Genomic DNA, 20653 nt, shown 5'->3' with positions numbered 1-20653 from the left:
ATTCTACTTGTTATTGCATTTTATTCACTCATTTGCTGTTCCTCTGTCCATCCTTATTCCTGATCCCTGTTCCAGCACTCTGCCTGCTTCCCTGCAGCCAGTTAGAGCCCGCGTCCTCCGCACCATCAGCTTCGCCTGGCAGAGAAATGCAGGTGCGTGCTTAGCGGTACCAGCTGACACGATGAACAGAAACACCACAAACAAGAACGTTCCCCCTGCAGAACTGTGGGCGTTTATGTGTGATGATGCAAACACCTCCATCCTGACTCTGTTCTACTCCAAGTCATGTGCAAATACCTGACTGCATTTGGTTTGGTGAGGTACAAGACACTACAGCAACAGAAGGCTTACTGGTGCAACTTTGTACGAGATGTGGATTAGCTGAGACCAACGGTGCCTTAAAAGCACCTCTAAGTTCTTTTCAGGGCTGATGTAAGGCCATCAGAGGATGACAGCAGATCGCAACTAGACCCGCCACATCTCACTGCGCTGCTCTTCAGTACCCACCTCTGTGGGTATCACTGGAAGCACTGGGAAATACACAGAACCCAAACCAGCCTCCTTCAGCCACGATTAAAACAGGAGCCAACAGCAGCTGCTAGTGTCTTAGAGCACTCACATTACAATCTACCGTACACCCTTACAGTGCAACAGCTACACAGCAAAGTGTAAGGCAGATGTGTCAGACTCGTCCAGTTCATGATGGGAATTGGCATAACGATGGCACACCTCACAGCCTGTTCTTCTGAAAAGGAACCAATCTAGCCTCTTTCCCCCGCAGATCATCATGCAGTAGACTGGTGCAAATTCAGAACCGGCATTGCTTGAAGAGAGGGACAGGAAGCTCTCAGACGTAATTCTTCTCAGAGAACTTGCTCAGTGCTTGATGAGGAAATGTCCAATAACCTCCAGGCAGCGTAGGGGTTGAGCTCATCCTGGTCTCTGCACAGTGCCCATACGTACAGCATCCGCAGAACCTTGTCCTGGAAGGAAAATCCTTGTTAGAGCTCGCATTACGGTCACAGACCTCCCAGCTCAGTACTGACTGCGGAGATGCTTAATGTTTCCTCCAGAGGCTTGTCATTTTTCTCTGTAGGTTCTAAGCCCGAAGGTCCCAAACAAGGTTAGCTCCAGCAACGTTTACTAAATTGTGGTTAGAAATTTTATCGCGATCAGGAACAGATAAACTTTCCATATCTGAAAACAGAATTAGAATTCCCAAATATCTCTGGCTGACAAACATTAACTGACACCACGGCCAACTTTCTATTAACAATACATCAACTGTTATTACATTTCTGGTTTCAAACTGGTTTGACTGTCAGGCTGTACTGCTGTCTGTAGCCTTCAATCAAGTTTAAGGCTCTTCCCTCCAGCTTTGCCACTCCCAAACCAGCCTGAGAGCTGCATCCTCTCCCCACAGCTACATCACTAACACTCACACTTCCATTCGAGCAGCCCAAATTAACTGGAAATTATCACCACTAGATCTGAGGGGGAACAGAAGGTAAAAATAATAACTTAGCTACGTAGGTTAGATCATACCATGAATTGAATCCATTGTTTATGGTGTATTGGGTTTATGTGGCAAGGTTTTGGTAGCAGTGGGCTGCAGGGGTGGCCTCTGCGAGAAGAATCCAGCAGCTGCCCCATGTTAGACAAGGGCCAGTTTCAGCAGGCTCCAAAGGGACCCACCACTAAAAGTGTTTTTAGGTTTTTTATCTTGTTTTGTTTCTCTCTGCTCTAGCTTGTTGGTAATAGGTAATAAGTTACATTAACCTCCCTGGTGCTGAGTCTGTTTTGCCCAGGACAGAAATCGTTGAGTGATCTCCCCATCCTTATCTCAACCCCTGAGCCCTTTCCATCGGATTTTCTCCTCCTTTCCCTTTGAGGAGGGGAAATGAGAGAGCGGAGCTCAGCTGCCCAGCTGGGTAAAACCATGGCACATGGTCTTACGAAAATAACTCCCTGACTAGTCACTCCAGCGACACATGACAAAGTCTCTGCATCTCTCAGGAGAGAGGTGACACTGCCTATCAGACAGACAATGTGCTCCTAGGAACCCAAATCTGACACAGCATCACAGGTGCTACGATCAGTTTAACTGCTCTCCTTCTTCCATGACTGTTCCTTTCACAAATCAAAGTTTATTTTGATTTTACCATTTCTGAGTTGCCAAAGCTGCCCAGAAGGGAATTGAAACTTTACTCAAGCTTTCTGTCTAAATTCATCACTGCTACTAACACACAGCCATCAGAAAAAAGTATGTGATGACTATTAGTACAGTCATGTAATGTGACTGAGCCCTGGATCAGGTTGCCCACAAAGGTTGTGGAGTCTACAACCTTGGAAATATTCAAAAGATGTCTGGACATGGTCCTGAGCAACCCTGCTTCAGCAGGGGGTCAGATCAAACGAGCTCCAGAGGCTCCTTCCAACCTCAACCATTTTGTGATTCTGTAACACACAGGGCACAGCAGGTTCCTCCTCCCTCACAGACAGATTTCCAAACAAAAGGCAGCTGTTTTAGAGGCAGCACCAGATAAAAATTCACAAATGCACTTAAAATCTCAACTGGAAGAAAATTAGATAAAGAGGCCACGATACCAAGAGAGACTGCCAGGGCTGGAAGGCAGCACTGAAGCTCAGCCTGTTGCCAGAAGCCCTGAGTATCTGACCAGGAGACATCTCCTTTATAAGGGCCAAAACCAGCCCCTATAAGCCACAGAACGTTCCCCAACACACCATTACAACTTCAATTGCTGTGAAGAAACCTCTAATACTGTTCTATACAAGTCCCAAAATAACCACAACAAAGAAAATACGTGAAAATAAAACTGACGGAAATGGGAAACTCTATGACTCCAGAAATAAATCGCTACATTTGTGAAATGACTGAAAGGAACAGAAAGGATCTCACCACCCTCCTGGGCAGCCAGAATCGAGCCACAAAGTTAGCTATAGTGACAAAAGGGTCAACCACTCTGCAATGACACAGGCCTCAGATGATCAGGCCTCCCCTCTAATCATATCGGGCCCTGTGGTGTGACTGATTGACAAGGATGTAATTAAGTGCTAAGGGGAGGGGTTACTGTGCAACGTGACTCCTAAACAAACTGGCAAAGACCTGATTTCTGGAAAGTTAATGACCGAAAGACAATGGCCCTGCGATCCTATAAGTAGCGATCCCAAACAAGAATTCCTGGAGAGCTCCAAGGACTGCAGCAGTCTGCACCCTCAACCTCCCACTGAGCTCAGACGCCTCTCAGGGTACCCCTGAGGGGATCTCAGGGCTCACCCTTCAAGGAACAAGCTCACCCACAAACCCTAGCCAGGGAGTAGGGTGAGTAATTCACTCTATTACTGTTTTGGAAGCATGCAACTGGATTTAGAAACACTGCAGGACGCTGCAGGCTGAACAACCCCAACTCCCTCAGCCTATCCTCACAGGAGAGGTGCTACAGCCCCTCACACGTCTTCCCCTCGAAGGGGGATATTCCCCGATATTCTCAGCAACGCCATTAGAGCAAGACAGCATGCATTTGTGTGTGAGTTATAAAGTGTGTGGATAGGTGAAATGCAAATACACCACACACCGCTACAGGGACCTGCTACAGAGAGCATATAACTGACACGGCTAGCAGGGGGCCTAGGGAAACCATGTGCAGCTGGTGAACATCACTTACCGGATCGCCTTCTACCACTTCCCCTTTCTGATTCTTTATTACCATCACAATCTGAGCTTGAAAAGTGATGATTAATACTGGTCCCTGCTCCATCATTTTCCCCATAGCCAGCTGCAATTAAAAAAAAAAATCTATCAGAAAACAGACATTTCTGCAGATTAATGTAAAAGCAACAAGTGTTTAACACAACTATTGTGACTTGACACAGCTAACAATCCCACCTCCTCCAAGCACTGAATGTAGTTATTTTCACCCAGTTATACCTGCTCTGTTCACACAAGTGCTACATGCCTTATCACAAAACTTTTTCCCAAAATCAATCTTTCTTCGGGGAGGCACCAGTCACTTCTCTCTGGTGACCAGTGACAGAATGCAAGAGAACAGCACAAAGCTGTGCCAGGGGAAGTTCAGACTAGGCATTAGGAAAAATTTCTTCACCATGAGGGTGGTCAAGCAACGGGGCAGACTTCCCAGAGCAGCAGTTCATGCCCCATGCCTGTCAGTGCTGAAAAGGCATTTGGATAATGCTCTCAATAATATGAATTAGGGTTTTTTGTTTGTTTGTTTTGTTTTTGTTTTTTGAGTAGTCAGGCAGTTGGACATGATGTTCTCTGAAGGTCTCTTCGAACTGAATTATTCTATTCTATACTTAAAAGATTTCCCAAAATCGTTCTGAAAGTTTTCACAGGATTTCCAAATCTAAAAACCTGGAAAAGATAAGCAGGCTCTGTTTCATCTTTTCCAAATTAGAAAGTAATAATAAAAGAAACCCTGCTCTTAAAAAAACAAAAGCAAAAAGCTACATTTTCCAAAGAAAATGCTTATAAACAGATCTTTAACATGAAGTAGTATTGAACTAGATTTTAAAATTTAATTAGCAAACTTTAGGTAGTAGAATTATATTCTTCTGTATATGCTTCCAAAAAAAAAATAAACACATTGCATTTTATCACATAGCAAAGAATGCATCACAAGAGACAGCTACAAGAACATGCTACAATTTACAAAGACGTGCACTGCATTTTATACGTGCACATCGCTGCTTTAAATCACAAACTTGGACATCAATACCTGCTTCTCCAGCTAAGACGGGGTAAGCTATTCATTGTATTCCCATATCCTACTCAAAACATCGACTGTATTATTCCTGCAAGAGGACAAGACCTCCGCCCCCCTGCTATTTTCAACAGAGCATGAGAACCAGGAATGGAATGTATATGCATTTTATTCTCCCCTGAGGAAAACTCGGCAATTCTGCAACGCTCCTTTGCTTATCCAGAGGGAATCAGTTCTCTAGCACTGCAGTAACTCACGCCATTCCAGGCAAGGCTGCATTTTTGGAATGCGCCTGCTCATCCAGCAATGCATAATGCCCTGTAGTCAACTATCTAAAACCAGATCTCACAGCTCTTTATCGGACCCATTTCTGGGACACTCGTTTTATATGACACCATCTGGTACTGACAATTTCTGACAACACACATTTCCGTGCGTGTTTCAAGGAGGAGGGGGACCACATCACTGATTAGGGTGTATCCTTTACAGGTACCAAGACTTCCATGCTGGTATTACTACCAGCTGAAAAAAACACTATATTCAAGACAGAATACATATCACTCCCCCCACATCAAGTTCAGAAATCCTGTTTCACAAGTCATATACGTAAAACTACATTTAGGCAGCTAAATGAATAGTCCTAACAAATATCAAAGACCCAAAATTTCATTAAACTTAACGGCAGCAGCTATCTAATGAAGTAGGAAATTAGAGTGCTTAAGCAGGTACCTGGAACGTGAGTTCTTATGCTGATGTTTTAAAGACTCGATTTTAATTTTAATGCTGCAAACTTTGTGGCATGTGAACTCCCTTAAAATCTTCTCAACATTCTTTCTCAAATTCAGTGAACAGTTTTTGTGGATGATATCACTCAACATACTCCTATAAATCCTTTCTAGGGAAATGCATTTAAAAATTTAAACATACAGCATCCTTTTATGCTCCTTTCTTGCAACACAAATGGTGTAATAAGAACTGTACTCATTATTTTCCACATCGATCCTATTTCAACTAAGATGATGTAATTTTCTTGAGAAACCTTATGTGAAAATAGACTTCTAAAACAAGCTAACAACAAAATGTCTTCTCATGCACTACTCAGAATCAGTGCACAGCTCTATACTAATTAGCACCTACAGAAGAAAAAAAGTTATTCAGCATAAAATGAAATCGGGTTTCCCAGACACTAACAATACAGAAAAATATTTGATTTAAATAAGAGGCTTACAAAAAAAGCAGTCATGTTTATTACTTCCACAGCTTTAATTTTGTTCAAACATGCTATTTATTGCTCAAGATATTCAGGCAAATTGCAGATGCTACCGAAATTTTCCTGCTCATTTGGCACGTGCTTGCAGTTAATACCTAACTTATCAAACTGGTAGGAACGACTTCCTCTGCCCCTAGATGGATGAGAAAATTAGAAGCCTATCAGGCACCAATGCAAAATGGTCTGAGGAACAGGACCAAGCATTAACTTTCTGTGTTAGGAGACGCCTTGTCTATTAACAGGTAGATGATTTTCTTGTTCCCTGTGAAGATACTCAGCCATTAAGCAGGTCAGCTCCCACTGTTCTTTTGTAGGGCTACACATGACAAACTCTTTAAATCTTTTGCTGCAGGGCATCTCCTCAGATGTTTCTGAAGCTCTCCTGCACCCACTCCATTTTTTTTTAATGATTTGAGCACAAAAAGAAAGACTCACGCACAGGGCTGCAGACAGAGAAAAATCTGCATCAGTAGAACTCCTTTGAGCAAACCACCAACAGCACCAAATTCTGTTCTCTTGGTTTTCCATCATGGCTGCTGAATTCTTCCTAACTTCTAGTTTTGCAGGTGGATATGACTATAAGGAAACACCATCCAGCAAGCCGATGTACCCAAACAACATCAGGAGCAGCTCCCACTTTATGAACAGTATTTATTATCACCATGTTCCATTTTAACCTCTGCCTGAAAGCTCGCCATTCTCCACGTCCTTCCCTTGGACCAGATCACCTGTGGGTTTAGGTCCTTATTCTGTAGATGTAACTGCATTCTCTGTTCCTCCAGGAATGGCCCTGCCCCTAGCTTTACGGTAACTGTCTGAACAGATCAGCAACAATTTCGTATTTCTTTCTAGATTACTGATGAAAACCCTGAATACTGTCTGACCTGACATCAGTCCCTACAGAGACATTTAATAACTCATCAATGAGGAAGCTGGGCAAAAACACCAGGAGGCCTGCATGGATGAACAAGGAGCTCCTGGCCAAACTCAAACAGAAATGGAAGTGGAAGCAGGGACAGAGAGCCTGGGGTGGATACAGTGACACTGTCTGAGCAGCCAGGGAGCACGTTAGGAAAGCCAAAGCCCTTTTGGAATTAAATTTCCCTAGGGACATCATGGGCAACAAGAAAGGTTTCTATAGGTACATCGGTGATAAGACTGGGGAAACTGGGGGCCCTCTCCAGAAGGACTCTTTCTCAGGGAGTGTAGGACAAGGAGTAATGGCTTTAAACTAAAAGAGGATGATTTAAATTAGGTATCTTTACCTCGCTAGTCATCAAGAGCCATACAGAACAGCTGTTAACTCTCTCTGATAACTGTTCCTGCACAACCTAGGGTCACAAAGGCATTGCACGTTACCATCCAGCGTAAGCATCAACAAAGCCCTTCACAGAAAGCACTGGGTTAGTGCTACTTGCCTTTATTATTAGCCTCTCTCAATCCATGGTGATTAAGACCAAGGGGCCCTGGCATAGAGGAGACAAACCACAATGCTGTAACTTAGGCGTGATCACACAGCAGCAAATCACTCCTTCTTATCTATCCCATGTCTCCCTTCCAGTAACAATGATCTCTGTTAGCAGAAATGGTAAATACCAGAGTAGCATGAGGCAAAAAACAGCCAGAGCAAAGAAGAAGAAAAAACATGAAGTCGTGAGTTTCTAATTCATTCCCCAAGGTGAAATACAGAAAAGGATACTCACATCAATGTTGTCAATGTCCAGAATCCTGGAGTGGAACTGGAGACCCATGGCTTTGGCTTGCTGGATTGGATGAGCAAGCTGACTGTAAGTCTAAATGAAGGAACAAACTTGTGTTACATGTTTAAATTTGTTCTGTCAAAGAAAAAGAGATTTTCTGCTTAGCGAGAACCATCAGAAAAGAGTAAAAGTCAGTTATTTTTGCAAATATGCTGAATGCAAGTGTCTTGCAAGATATCAAACAGCTACATCAAATGTTCCGGGCTTCACATAACCAAGTTCTCCCTAAGAATCCCATCTCCCCTGGACAGAACAGGAGACCCATCATTCACAGCAGAATATGCACACTGAGTCAAACTGGCAGCCAAGGAACTTGCAAGTTCTGATCTGAGAGCAGAAAGGGAGAAACAATTTGGAAATGAAGCTGGTTTCCTAACGCTCAGCCAGAACCTGGAGGCAAACCAGCACCTCCTGCCACCTTTTAGGCACATATGCTTCATTATTTATGCATCGAGAACTGCTGTTGGGGATTCAATATCACAGTATTTTTGGCTGCTATCAAACAAACAGGAGGCAGCCCCTACCATGCCTCCCCACCACTAATCCTCTAACCTTTGTCACAAGCATTTAAAGGCAAAAATCCTACAGAAGTATACTGATAGACTAGAGCAAAGCTGGAGTTACAAACCAGGGATTCTAGGGACAGCAGGCAGAGACAGCTCTATGAAACACAGAGTTGCAGAATGGTTTAGGTTGGAAGGGACACCTGGATGTCACCTGGTCTAAACTATACTGTCAGGCCACTGTTTTAGGTAAACTATAACTCTGTATACTTGCCTTACTGGTTTGTATTCCAACATTTTAGCAACCAGTAGCACAAACTTAATGCTTTCAGTATGATTCTGCTCAAGAACCTTCATCTTCTGGATTCTCATTAATAGGACTCCTTTCCTACCTTGCCTTATTTTATGGATGATTCTTGACTTATGAGCTTAATTTGTAACTACAACCAGCTTAGAAGGGCTTGCTCTGTGTTTTATAAACCAAAGCAATCTGCTACTTCCCTCTGGAGATTTGAAAGGAATTCTATGGTACGATTTCAAAGGTGGCTTGAAACACTGAAGACCTGTCTTCACTTTCAGACTGCTTTAAATATCCTACTTTTACATCACGCAGTATTGTTACAAAGACATAACAACAACGGCTAACCTCAAAAACTGTAAATGCTAAAGACTGTCTCTTCCAGCGTGTGAATTTCCAGCCCTCTGGTGGTGGTCATTAGTAAGGAGAACATTCATTTTAAGCAGTTAAATTATTTAGAAACAAATCAAGTATAGGCCTGCACAGCTGACAACAGAATTATTTTGGAGCAGAGTGAAGAGGAGAACAAGTGTCCTGTCATGTTTAAATGATATTGTCAGGTAAAGATCTGCTTCCATGAAGTTAAATGAACAGTACAATCACTGAATCACAACAAATTCATATTCAATCCTTCAAGAAGTTTATCCAATACTGAAAAATTATACCAGTACAAAATAAAATCACCATCTAGGCAATAAATTCAGTTTTCTGCAGCCAGATTATCCAGGCTGCTGATTTTCTATGCTGCAATTTCAGAAAAACTTGAGCCTGCCAAGATTGCTGGGATACTGCAGTGGAGCTGCGTTTGCGTTACAGTTCCAGGGACAACTTGCCCCTGCAAGCAGGAAATCATCACCTTTCTGGGTCAGCTCAAACATCTCTGCACCTTTCCACACCGTATCAGGGATTCTGCCCAGTGCCATGACAAGAGGCAACGAGCGCAAACTGGAATTCAAGAGGTTCTGGCTAAACATCAGGGGCGTTTCTTTTCTGTGCAGGTTACAGAGCACTGGAATGGGTTTTCCAAAGAGGCTGTGAAGTCTCCACCCACACAGATCTCCAAAAGATGTCTGGACGTGGTCCTGGGCAGCTTGCTCCAGATGGCCCTGCTTGAGCAGCAGATTTGATCACAGGAGCTCCAGAGGTGACTCCCAACCCAAACCATTCTGTGATCGAGATACCGGGGGATGCAGGGCAGACAGAGCCAACAAACCCAGCCACCCCAGCACAGTTTCTTCATACTGTGCACTGCTGTGCTCGAACACAGCTGACCATACGCTGTCTTTCCACTCGTTCCCCATAGCTTCAGGCTCCGCTGGCTCATTAAAGCTGAAGTAAGTCTCAAGTTAAGAGGGATCTGTGTGTTCACTTCGTTTTGCATCTCTCTTAATAAAGCCTCCTACAAACCAGTCCAGTGTCAAGACGCTCAAATAGTTCCAGGAAAATCAGGCAGCCAGAGCAATGCTGGGATTATGTTAAACATAATGGAAATGTGTGAATTGGGGCTGCATACGCACTAAGTTGATTGAAGCTGCGCACTGATTTGATGAAGCCCCATGAAACCTCACGTCACGAGTTCTTGAAAGACTCACTGACTCTTGGAGACTTCTGTACTAGAAATTACTTCAGTTGCCCCTGGAATTTAGAATATACAGTGCACCAATCCTCAAAGGCTCTACTAAAGCCCATCCAAATCAACAATGGCTGTGTAGAACTGGAGCTAGTTGGACTAGTTTGAGCTTCTCTCTCAATTCACTATCTCTCATATCCGTACCATTCCAGAAATCCACTGCATTAGCATTTTATAGTATGAACATTTGAGATGGGGGAGTAGCCAGGCAAAACAGGCAAGCAACATCACAGATGCAATGGCTAGATGGCTTGCAAAGAAAGCACGGCACACCTGCTTATAAATGAGAATCCTAAACCTTTTCAGACATTTTTAGTAGCTATACTTACTGCTTCGTAGCACCAATCTTTGAGGATCTCAAGCTCTCCAGACATCATAGCCTAAAATAGAAAAATCAATAAAATTTGAACATTTTAAAGTACATGCCTTGTCTGAGAGTTGAAGTAACAGCACTTTCAGCAGCAAACTATTTTAAACCCCACATCTGATGAAAACCTGACGTAGGAAAAGAGCAAGAATTATCAAAAAGGAACAGCAATAAGAACTTCTATAAAAACAAAAAAACACAGACCTAGTCAGAGGTACATAAATCTTTAGATAATTAAGACACAAATTTAAGTCCTACTGTCTAGCACATCACCAGAATGCACCCTACCCAGAAATCCTGGGAGGTGGGATCTAACAGAAGCAGGAGTACAAAACAGATATAAGGTCCATAGTTTTTAAGGCTGAAAAATTGTCAGGGAACACAATGAGCAGAAAAATCACACTGCAACTCATAAAAAGGTTTATCTTTAAAACCCTGTAATAAACACCTGGAATTCATAACAAGACAGATGCTAGAAATTTAGCAAATTTCAAAAATAAAGCTAGTTCTACACGGCAGGGTGTTTTCCAGTGTAATGGCTCTAAATCTTTATGCTCGATGGCATCAGCAAGCTGGCCACGTACAGCCTGAAAAAACTCTCCCGTAAAAAACTGCTCCAAGTCAAGCGCACCACACTTTTGCAGCTTGCTTTGGTGACAGGGCACTGTCAGGACAGGGAGCTGGACTGGACTATTCACTGTCTTATTTCACTGCAGACATTGCAGCTTCAGTCATGCCTCTGATACACACAGGTCAGTCACTAGAAAGACAGAAGTGACAAAAACGAATTATGCATCAGTTTGGACGGTTGTATCTATAAGCATCAAGTTGCTTTTTTTATTCATCCTACAGTGCTACCTCACGACTAGAGTATCACAAATATTTCTGTGTATTGGCATGTATCAGTTTGAGATAAGATCTTCCAACATCATAACACGCTTCTGCATTACACTGTAGGATGACAAAAATGACACTTTGCTCTCTATTAGCAATTATTTCCTTCTCTTCAAGCCTTGATCTTTCCAATCTCATACAAATGTCTCAAAACAATTGCTATTGTACCTCTTTGAATACCCTCCTTTCACAGGCTTTCCTGACATGATGTAACAATGAGCGGAACTATACACACCTGTACTAACATCCTTCATGGATTTACCTTGTAGCACACCCTTCATCTCTGCTGTCATCCTCTGAGTGTTTTCACAACTTAGTCTTTGAAAAGTTTCATATACTTTCTGGACTAGGGCCAGAAATATTTTCACTGAACCATTCGTTATGACCTGGTCTTCAGAAGCAGTTACAGATCATTTAGAAAGCAGCAGTGCACATGCACCAAATTCTTTCCCTTCACCAACATCTGATGCTCAGAACTGCTCGTTCACCTAGTTCAGTTTGATCCCTCTCGTGTTCATACTGTTACTCATGGGAGAAGATGGCCAGTTGTTTTTCCAGGCCCAAAGAAATTTGGCAAGGCTATTAAATTATGAAATATGTTTTTCAACTAAACTATAATGGAAAATGCAAGTTCCTATTCCTAAGATTACTGTACGTAAGATCCCGTGCAAAGCTGGGTGCTTGAGAAGCAAATACAGTCCCTGCTTTTAATTTTAGCACTAGGAAACTGAAAGAGAAGTCTTCTACATTACAGTAAAGGAGAAAATAAAACAAATGCATCACACTCTGTCCCTACCTTACCTCCAAGACATTGGGGATTATATCACACTCGCATTGCTTTAAAAAACGATCTTTGTCAAAGGAGGGATCCACTTTGAGTATCTCTGTCAAAACCTCAGACATTTCTGTCTTCGAGAACAATCCACCTGATAAAACAATTCAGAGAGACCGTTGCCAGAAAACAAGAGAAAGATGAACCTTGGGTTATCTAACAGACGGAAGAAAGACTCATCTTGAAACACCTACAGGCTGTAGGTTACGCTTGAGATTTATCCCACCCAAACACTTGTCGTCATATTGCCAATAGCAGGTTGCTACACTGTATGGCACTGGATAATGATCCATGCAAAATACAAAAAAGCTCCCAAATCTTTCCCAAAAAGCTGGTACCACATGGGGTACATCACAGACAGTCACTAACAACACAGCTAGAAGGCCAGAGAATGGCATTTAATCAAAGCAATGATTAAGCATTACCTATCAAATCGGTGACTTTGTCTGTGACAGCTCTGGAAGCTCGAATGAATGCATTATCACTTTCATCATACTTCATTTTCATTGCGAAGAACCCTGAAAGAAAAGGAGACATGAGCAGCAGCGTCCTTCCACTAAGTTCCTGAACTAGAAAAATCAAGCAACGGGTTGTAGATGAAGCCTGCTAGCACTCTTCCAAATCTCTTTGTTGATTAACAACATTTCATTTCAAAATCTAGTTTTCTCCCCATATTCACAGAATCACAGATTTTAGGGACTGGAAGGGACCCTGAAATATCATCTGGTCTGATCCCCCTGCTGGAGCAGGAACACCTAGATCAGGTCACCAGGAACACATCCAGGTGGGTTTTGAATGTCTCCAGAGAAGGAGACTCCACAACCCCCCTGGGCAGCCTATTCCAGTGCTCCATCACCCTCATCGTGAAAAAGCTTCTTCTCATATTTAAGCAGAACCTCCTATGTTCCAGCTTGCACCCGTTGCCCCTCGTCCTATCGTTTCTTTACACTTTTCAGAAATATTAAACATCTAGATGACTATCAAAAGTTATCGCCCACTGTAGTAGAGATATCCAGTACTTTTACGTTTTGCAAAAAACAAACGACGACAACAACCTAATGACAAAGTTCCCCACACTCCAGAGTTGTAAGCGGATGACAGTAGAAACCAGCTCACTGAAAACAAGATTTTTCCTCACCATAAGCTCAAGGACAAGAAGAGGCCTGCCCTATCCCCGGTGACATGCACTTCTGTATGCCCTGGCGTCTTAACAGTGTAAAAGCTATCTAGAATTCTTTGAGCAACGGTGAAGGTACCTACAGGGAGCTGGGACTGACCAAAGACAATGCCTGACTGGGGGAGAGATGTGCACACAAAAGGAGCAGCTTGGAAAAGACACATAGTTGACAATATTGCAGATCTCCTAATCAAACCACCTCACAGCAACAGCTACAACAACAAAAAAATGTCCTGATTTGCATTATATTTAGACTAGTTGCATAGATGGCGTCAGATCCCACATGACAAGAATCAGATCAGAGAAAATAACGTGCTACTACTTTGCCTTTGGAACACTTACTATTGAACACCACATTGTTGTCCTTGAAATCTTTCCACTGCTGATACCATTTTGAGTCCTTATGCAGCACCATACCCATGGCCTCTCTAGAAAGTTCAGAAGATGGGTACTTGTGAACAAGTAACTTACATGAGAGTGAAAACAAAAAGAACGACAGCCCACTGAATATCACTGCAGCATGCAGTAGCAGTGACACTGATGCACAGCATAAAAGATACATGATTTAGTGGAGCAAGGCAGTACAGAAAGGAGAGCACAGACTTAGTCCTGCCAAATGTAATTCAATAGCAAGATGTTAGAATTGAGAAAAAGTAACACCTGCAAGTCATAGTTTCATGATAGAACATTATGTACCCACTTTGTATTATTAAATGCCCAACTTCACTATCAGAAGATACAGTATCATCAATTTGTGGTGGCAATTTGCTCTCAGACCTACCTGCTTTGCTAGGTCACACCTCCCCCTACAGCTTCATTTCAGCACTTTAACCATTTTTGATCTGCAGTTAAATTTTAAAGCTTTTATCAAATTGTACACAGAAATATTTACCCTAAATTATAAACAATACATACTCATTAGCTTCAAATACTCGTTCCTCTTTAATCCTCTCGCCTGAGAATTCTGTTCTTTTTCGTAGCCGCTCTGGACGCTTGTAAGGACCAGTCTGCCCTAAAACACTTTCATCTATTTCCTTCTTAACGGTTTCTACTCCCTGAAAAGAAAATACCCCTATTAGGTTGATTTACTTTTCCTTCCCTCCTTTCCCCCAAAATGAAAATTGTTTCTGTTGAAGGAAGAAGATAGGTTATTCTTGGCTCTCTTACTCATCAAATGGTTCTTTGCTGTTATCTATGGACAAACACACCAGTGCCAAGGCCTTCTGCTTAAGGAGTTACATCTGGGACTGCAAACTTGTGGTTGTATTGAATCTACCTGAAGTTCTTACAGTGTGGTAGAAACCGCAGACACAGTCAACAGTCAAACCCTGATGGCTGCTTACAAGGTACAGCCTAGCAGCTTGCTTCAAAGAAGGGACAAACAGTTCTCAGGTTAGGAAGCAGCTGCAGTAAGATAACAGGTTTCAATAGAGAAAAAAAAAAAAACAGTGCAGAGTGGCTAAAATTGATGTCTAGCTAGCCAATCGGCTAGTAGAGGACATCTTATGAGAAACAGAAACTGACTTGACTGCTAAGACTAACATTCCATCTGGCCTGGTATCTCCTCTTACAAGGGCTAAATCTAATACTTCTGAGGAGGCACAGGTAACCAGTCAAGTGGAATATTTATTTTTAAGCTAATTGACAGTTTATTAGGTGATGTCAAAACATATGAGTGGTTATTTCTTTTCTAGGTTATTTATTTTCTAGGAAAGGAGAGCTTCAGGCATGCCAGTTTTTCAGTCACTAGCTCCCAAGAATACCACTAGAACCTGTCTACAGAAAAAGGACAGTTACTACTCTACTCCACAAACAAAGATACCAACTTTCCCCATTACACGTTTTTAATAGAAGCTCAGCTACTCGAGACTTTTCTAGGGTTACTGAGTGAATGCTACACCTATAAAATACATTTCTTCAATTTATCGGCTTATTACAATGGCTCACAAGCAGTACCTCTTAATGAAAAGGGCCTTAAAATAAAAATTTTGCATCTAATTTTATACTCAGCACAAGCTTGCACATAGCTTCTATGTTAACAAGCAGTGTCCGCAGCACTGGGTCCCAGAGAAGCATGGGACTTAGAGAAATAGCTGAGAAATAGCTGGAGTACCTGAGAAATAGCTTTGAAGGCTGCTGTCTTGCCTAACTTCTCCCCTCCTTTTGTCACTGACTCTGCAGACTGCTTCGCCGTTTTTGCTGCTTCTTCCACACCTTCTTTTATCTTCCGGCCAATATCACTCTTACTTACTTCATCCAAACTCTGGAACAGAACAGGGAAGAAAAGTTCACAAAAACACAGGTGAAAACACATTTTGAGTAAGCCTTCTTTATGAATGCTAAAGACCTGATGCACACGCAATAAAACTAACCAAACCCAAGGTGAACACACAGTTCCGTGTCGCAGGAGAGACTTCCTGGAATAGTGGCTCGCCACTGAAACTCAGACAACGTCTGTGCAGAACAATAATTCGGCTGCTCACAGGACCATACCCATTTGTAATGGCTGCTACCCATACATTTAGAAAATATTTTTTTTTGACCTCAAAGAGGAGGACCAACGATGCCAGAGTAAAAATATCCCAGTTCTGTTCTTTGAAACAGTTAGGTACTGCTTCTTAAGAGAAGGCACAGTAGTGTTGAGACAGCTCTTTGCTATTCAAATCTTCCTGCAGAATTAGCAAATGCATTTCTCAGTCCAACACGTTCATATATATTACTTAGGCTGTGTTTACAAGAGCCAGGATGCTGCAACTTTGTTAACAACTCTGTCCTTTAAGATCTGCAACAGTGATCATCTACGCTATAGCAAACAACTTGCACCAACAAAAAAAAGAAAAGGTGATAATTCAAATACACACAAAACACAGAACCTTAGAACCTAACTGCCATAGGGAAAGGTTACTCCATGGCTGTGTTTTACCTCTTTAACTGTACCAGTGATTTCTTCAAGTTTCTTTTTAATCACTTCTGAGGTCTTCACTGTTTCAGATTCAATGGTTTTCTGTGGGGAAAAAAAAAAAATTAGCACATAGAACACCCCATTAACATTGTAACATAGGGCAAAAAAAGAGCTACAACTGCTTAGGCCTAAGTAAGATTAATACATTTAGCTTTCTTCCTAATATATATATATATTTTTTTTTTTCAAATGAGGAACACATTCTTACTGAAAAAAATCAGAAGGTAACATTCTCAGCTGGGTAAAATCCATTTTAGGGTGCACACTACTGAAGTAACCAGCACCAGCGTTTAATTACTGCTGTTTATAATTCTTTAAAGATTATAGAAGAAGTACTAACACTGTCAACATCAAATTTAATGTCCCCTTATTTTATCTGCTCATTATCTGAGAAATTCCAGCAAATGGTCTACTGGAAAGATTTCCACTAAGACATCCATTTACCTGTCAGTATTTACAGCCGAGCAGAACTTCTCATAAAAATAGGCATGCTAATAACTAAACAGTTCAGTTCTGAATGTTAAATTTGAGTCTTTCTAATAGCTTAGCGACTATGCAATGAAAACGTCAAAAGAATTAACGGGGAAGACTTACGTATTTCCTTCTTGCTTCTCGAAGAGCATCAGATTCTTCTAGCTTTTTAGCTTCATCTCGGAACTTTTTAATACTTTCTTTCATCTCTTTGTTTTTTGCTAATTCTTGTTTGATGTTTTCCACAAAGCCTGATATAAAACCCTTTCTTCCTCCTGAAGAATAACATCTAGACTAAAGAAAATTGTTACATGTTGCAGAATCCAAAGAGAAATTAAACAAGTATCAAAGCCAGCAGGTAGATTTACTTAAGCCAAGCACTGGATCACTTCTAATGTATTAAATATTGTAGAAAAATGTACCTCTGCCTTGAAAAAGAAGCACCTTCCCCTTAAAACAGCCAAGCATCAGACCTATTCCTGATGCCCCGTGAAAGAAATCTATATAGACATTAAAAAAAAAAAAATGCTTCTCCAGGGGCAGTTTGACACTAACCAGGCTTGAAACAACCTGATAGATGAAGTTACTAGAGCACCACTCCTGAACTCTGTCACTTGGACTCTGCTACTACAAAAATCCTTGAATTTGTCAAGTATATCTTGAAAAGCTGAAACTTTCATCCTAGAACTGCTGCTTCTCAGAAACGTATCCACATCTGGCAGATTCAGTACTCTAACGGGAAACCACATTCATCCTAAAATAAAAAAATCAGCCATTAACCAACCTGATTGATCTCTAAAAGAGGTGTGCTCGTTCTATACGTGGTGCCACTGTGGACTGCAGGAACCGGGTATCTCCTAGATATAAGCCATATGCCACTGATGAGACATTTCTGCAATCAAAACGCACAATCAAGTTAGCACACAATACAAAATGACAGCAGTCTTAAAGAGCCAAGGAAGAAAGAAAAGAATACTGCAAATGGACGATATTTACTGGTCTCCTGGGAACAGATTCTGAGTGCTGAGTAACCTAAGGACTTGTGTAACCCAAATCACGCAAGCCAAACGGTTTCTCTGCAAGTCTCTCTCAAACTGCTCCCCCTAAAGAACAAAAAAAAAAACCACCAAAAAAAAAATGCAAGCATGAACACACACACACAAAAAAACCCAAGCAACCAACCTACCAAAAACTAATAAAAAAATAATAATTAAAAAAATAGAACAAAGCATGGTCAGAACAAATGGGCTTTACCATTGAAAGATTTAGGAAAACACTTTTTAACCTGAGACTATTGAATTCTGTGTCCAAACTAACAATGTGCCTACATGTTTTATCAGGCTTGTAGATGTTGAAAAGTTTTGTAAACTGTCATGCTGCCCTATCCTGTGGCTTCAGGCTGAGAGAACTGGGCCTCTTTAGCCTGGAAAAGAGAAGACTGAGGGGAGACCTCATTGATGTATAAATATCTGAGAGAAGGGTGGGGGTCAAGAGGATGGAGCCGTACTCTTTTCAGTTGTGCTCAGTGACAGGACGAGAGGCGACGGTCGCAAACTGAAGCACAGGAGGAATACGAGGAATATGAGGGGGCACTTCTTTACTGGGGGTGTGCCAGAGCACTGGGACAGGCTGCCCAGAGACGTTGTGGGGTCTCCTTCTCTGGAGATATTCAGACCCCGCCTGGATATGATCCTGCGCAACGTGCTCCAGGTGATCCTGCTGGGCAGGGGGGTTGGACTGGGTGATCTTCAGAGGTCCCCTCCAACCTCGGCCATTCTGGGATTCATTAACAACACAATGCTGCCAAACACCATAAGCCACATCCAGACATTACATCTGACATCATTGCCCATACCCTAATGGCCCAAAGATACACATTATGACAACTCACTGGGTTCCATGTTTCTAATAAGTCACATCTTTTAAGTTCAGCTCCCCCTTTTTTAAAGTTTTTAAGTTTTTCCATTTTTTTTAAGTTCAGCTCTGTAGCTCTACCTACAACCCACTTGCTGGACTGCTGAACTTAAAAGTATCGAGTTTGAATCAAAGAAGGAAATGCTCTCCACAGCCTTCAAATTTGCTGCCCAAGCCATCACTGAGGACAAGTTTTGTAACAGGCAAGAGTAAATGAGATTACTATATGCATAATTGAAACATCTACAATAATTAACTGTAAAAAAGAGCATTAAAACCTGGGAGAGAAGGCCTGCTGGATTTTAACAGATCGCAGTTCCTAGCCAAAATGCAGATTTCTTCTGGGCTACTGACCACTTTGGAAGAAATGCTTAATGCCACGTTTAGCTTTGTGCACATGAGAAGATCAAAAAGCTTCAAAGGATGTCAAAAATAGATTTTGAGAACCAGAACGTTTGCATTGAATTAATACATCCATTCACCTCTCAACAAAGGAGAACAGCCTCCTGGTTTATTTTCAGCCTTGTAAGACCCCATCAACAGAAGAGTCCTAGGCTACAGAGAGCTCTGGTAAGACTCCCTAGAAGCTCCAAGACAGACCTAGGCTAAATTTACTGCTTTCCCTAGCTTTATAGCAGCTCAGACTTGCAGCGTGGGTCACTGTGCTGAAGCTAACGTAAATCAGTAGCGTGGGCGAGGCCGGTGAAGGGGAAAGAGAACGCAGAAGGCCCCGAGCCTGAAGGAGGGAATCCCCTCAGCGGCACAGGCAAGGCAGGGGACGAGGAGGAAGGGGGGATGAGGCCGGAGGCTGCCCGCCTCTCCGGACAGCCCTCGGAGCTCCCGCCGCTGAGGTAACTGCGACCCCGGCGCCCCAACCCCGCTCCCCGCCGGGCCGGGCCGCGCCTCAGGGGACGGCGGGAGAGGAGAGGAGCGGCCCTGCCGGGGCTCCCGCTGACCCCCACCGCGGTCCCGCGGCGGGGGGGGGGACCCACAGAGCCCGGCCCGGCCCCGGCTGAAGGCAGCGCCCGCCACCCGCTCCCCACGCTCACCCGGCAGCCGCCCGCCGCCGCCGCCGCCATCTTGAGGCCGGTGTGTGACCTTCGGGCGGCGCCGAGCGCTGACGCCGCTGCCGCGCGCCGCTGAGGCTCGGCCCCGTCACGGGCGGCGGCGGGACAGGGCCCGCGGAGTCTCTGCCTTAAGGCTCCCTTAAGACAGTTAAATAAACGATTAAATTCAGGCAGCGTTCGCCGTTGTGTTGAGTTACGGCCAGCTCCTGAAGCCCAGCCTGTGACAAACCGCCTCTGGATGTCCCCGGGAGCATTCACAGCCCTGCCTACCCCCAAAATGAGAGTCAAACAACATCGTAACTAACATTTTTTATTACAAAGAGTGCATTTTTTTTTAAATCCAAAACAGAAGATCAAGTGCAGTATCCGCTCTTCTGTTCTTCCCAGCATCTCTCTCTTGAGACTTGGCAGCATGTCGAGCATCTCCTGAAGTACCTCCTAAAATATCTCCTGAAGGGGACATTCCCGCAGGTTTTTCTTCAGCTCTGGGAACAGCTAGCTAGTTTCGTAGCAAACATACCAACTCAGGGGTTGTTCACTACATTTTCTGCAATAGCAAAGCTGATTTGAGATTCCTACGCTTCCCTGCATCAGATTACCTTCCAACAGCAGAGCTGTGCAAGAGAACTGTCCATTACTGAACTGCAATATAAAAACTTTGCGTAAATTGAGCTGTACATCCTGTAAGTGCTTCTGTGAGTGTAACTGAAGGACAATGGGCATGAGAATGAGCTTCTGGAAAGGGCGTTTATTTTATGCTAGCTTT

The 20653-nt window shown here is 42.9% G+C and overlaps 1 protein-coding gene across 2 annotated transcripts; it reads right to left on the bottom strand.

The window, feature by feature from the left end:
* Positions 1 to 209: 209 nt before the first annotated feature.
* Positions 210 to 20023, bottom strand: TIMM44 (translocase of inner mitochondrial membrane 44). Of its 2 annotated transcripts, XM_080566245.1 has the most exons (13): positions 19870 to 20023; positions 17691 to 17798; positions 17030 to 17200; positions 16397 to 16477; positions 15587 to 15736; positions 14389 to 14528; positions 13816 to 13901; positions 12722 to 12814; positions 12266 to 12390; positions 10533 to 10583; positions 7716 to 7805; positions 3687 to 3797; positions 210 to 983 (listed from the first exon to the last, which is right to left on the bottom strand). In XM_080566245.1, exons 1-13 carry the CDS (start codon positions 19897 to 19899, stop codon positions 864 to 866), a joined length of 1356 nt encoding a protein of 451 aa, XP_080422371.1. In that variant the 5' UTR covers positions 19900 to 20023; the 3' UTR covers positions 210 to 863. The 2 variants fall into 2 exon arrangements, with proteins under 2 accessions (XP_080422371.1, XP_080422372.1); XM_080566246.1 differs by lacking the exon at positions 19870 to 20023 and having other exon boundaries at positions 17030 to 17195; positions 17691 to 17795.
* Between the last annotated feature and the right edge of the window lie 630 nt (positions 20024 to 20653).

This window comes from Anser brachyrhynchus (assembly GCF_964034855.1).
Source record: "Anser brachyrhynchus genome assembly, chromosome: 23".
Classification (NCBI taxonomy): Eukaryota; Metazoa; Chordata; class Aves; order Anseriformes; family Anatidae; genus Anser; species Anser brachyrhynchus.
This window is presented reverse-complemented; position numbering and strand designations above follow the sequence as displayed.

Excerpts from the sequence above, each read along its gene's own strand:
- TIMM44 (XM_080566245.1), bottom strand. The coding sequence starts at position 19,899 with ATGGCGGCGGCGGCGGCGGGCGGCTGCCGG. Across the intron at positions 17,201-17,690 it reads CTCTTTTAGAGATCAATCAG|TCTAGATGTTATTCTTCAGG; the intron begins GTTGGTTAATGG and ends AATTTTCTTTAG. Across the intron at positions 13,902-14,388 it reads CGAGTATTTGAAGCTAATGA|AGAGGCCATGGGTATGGTGC; the intron begins GTATGTATTGTT and ends TGAACTTTCTAG.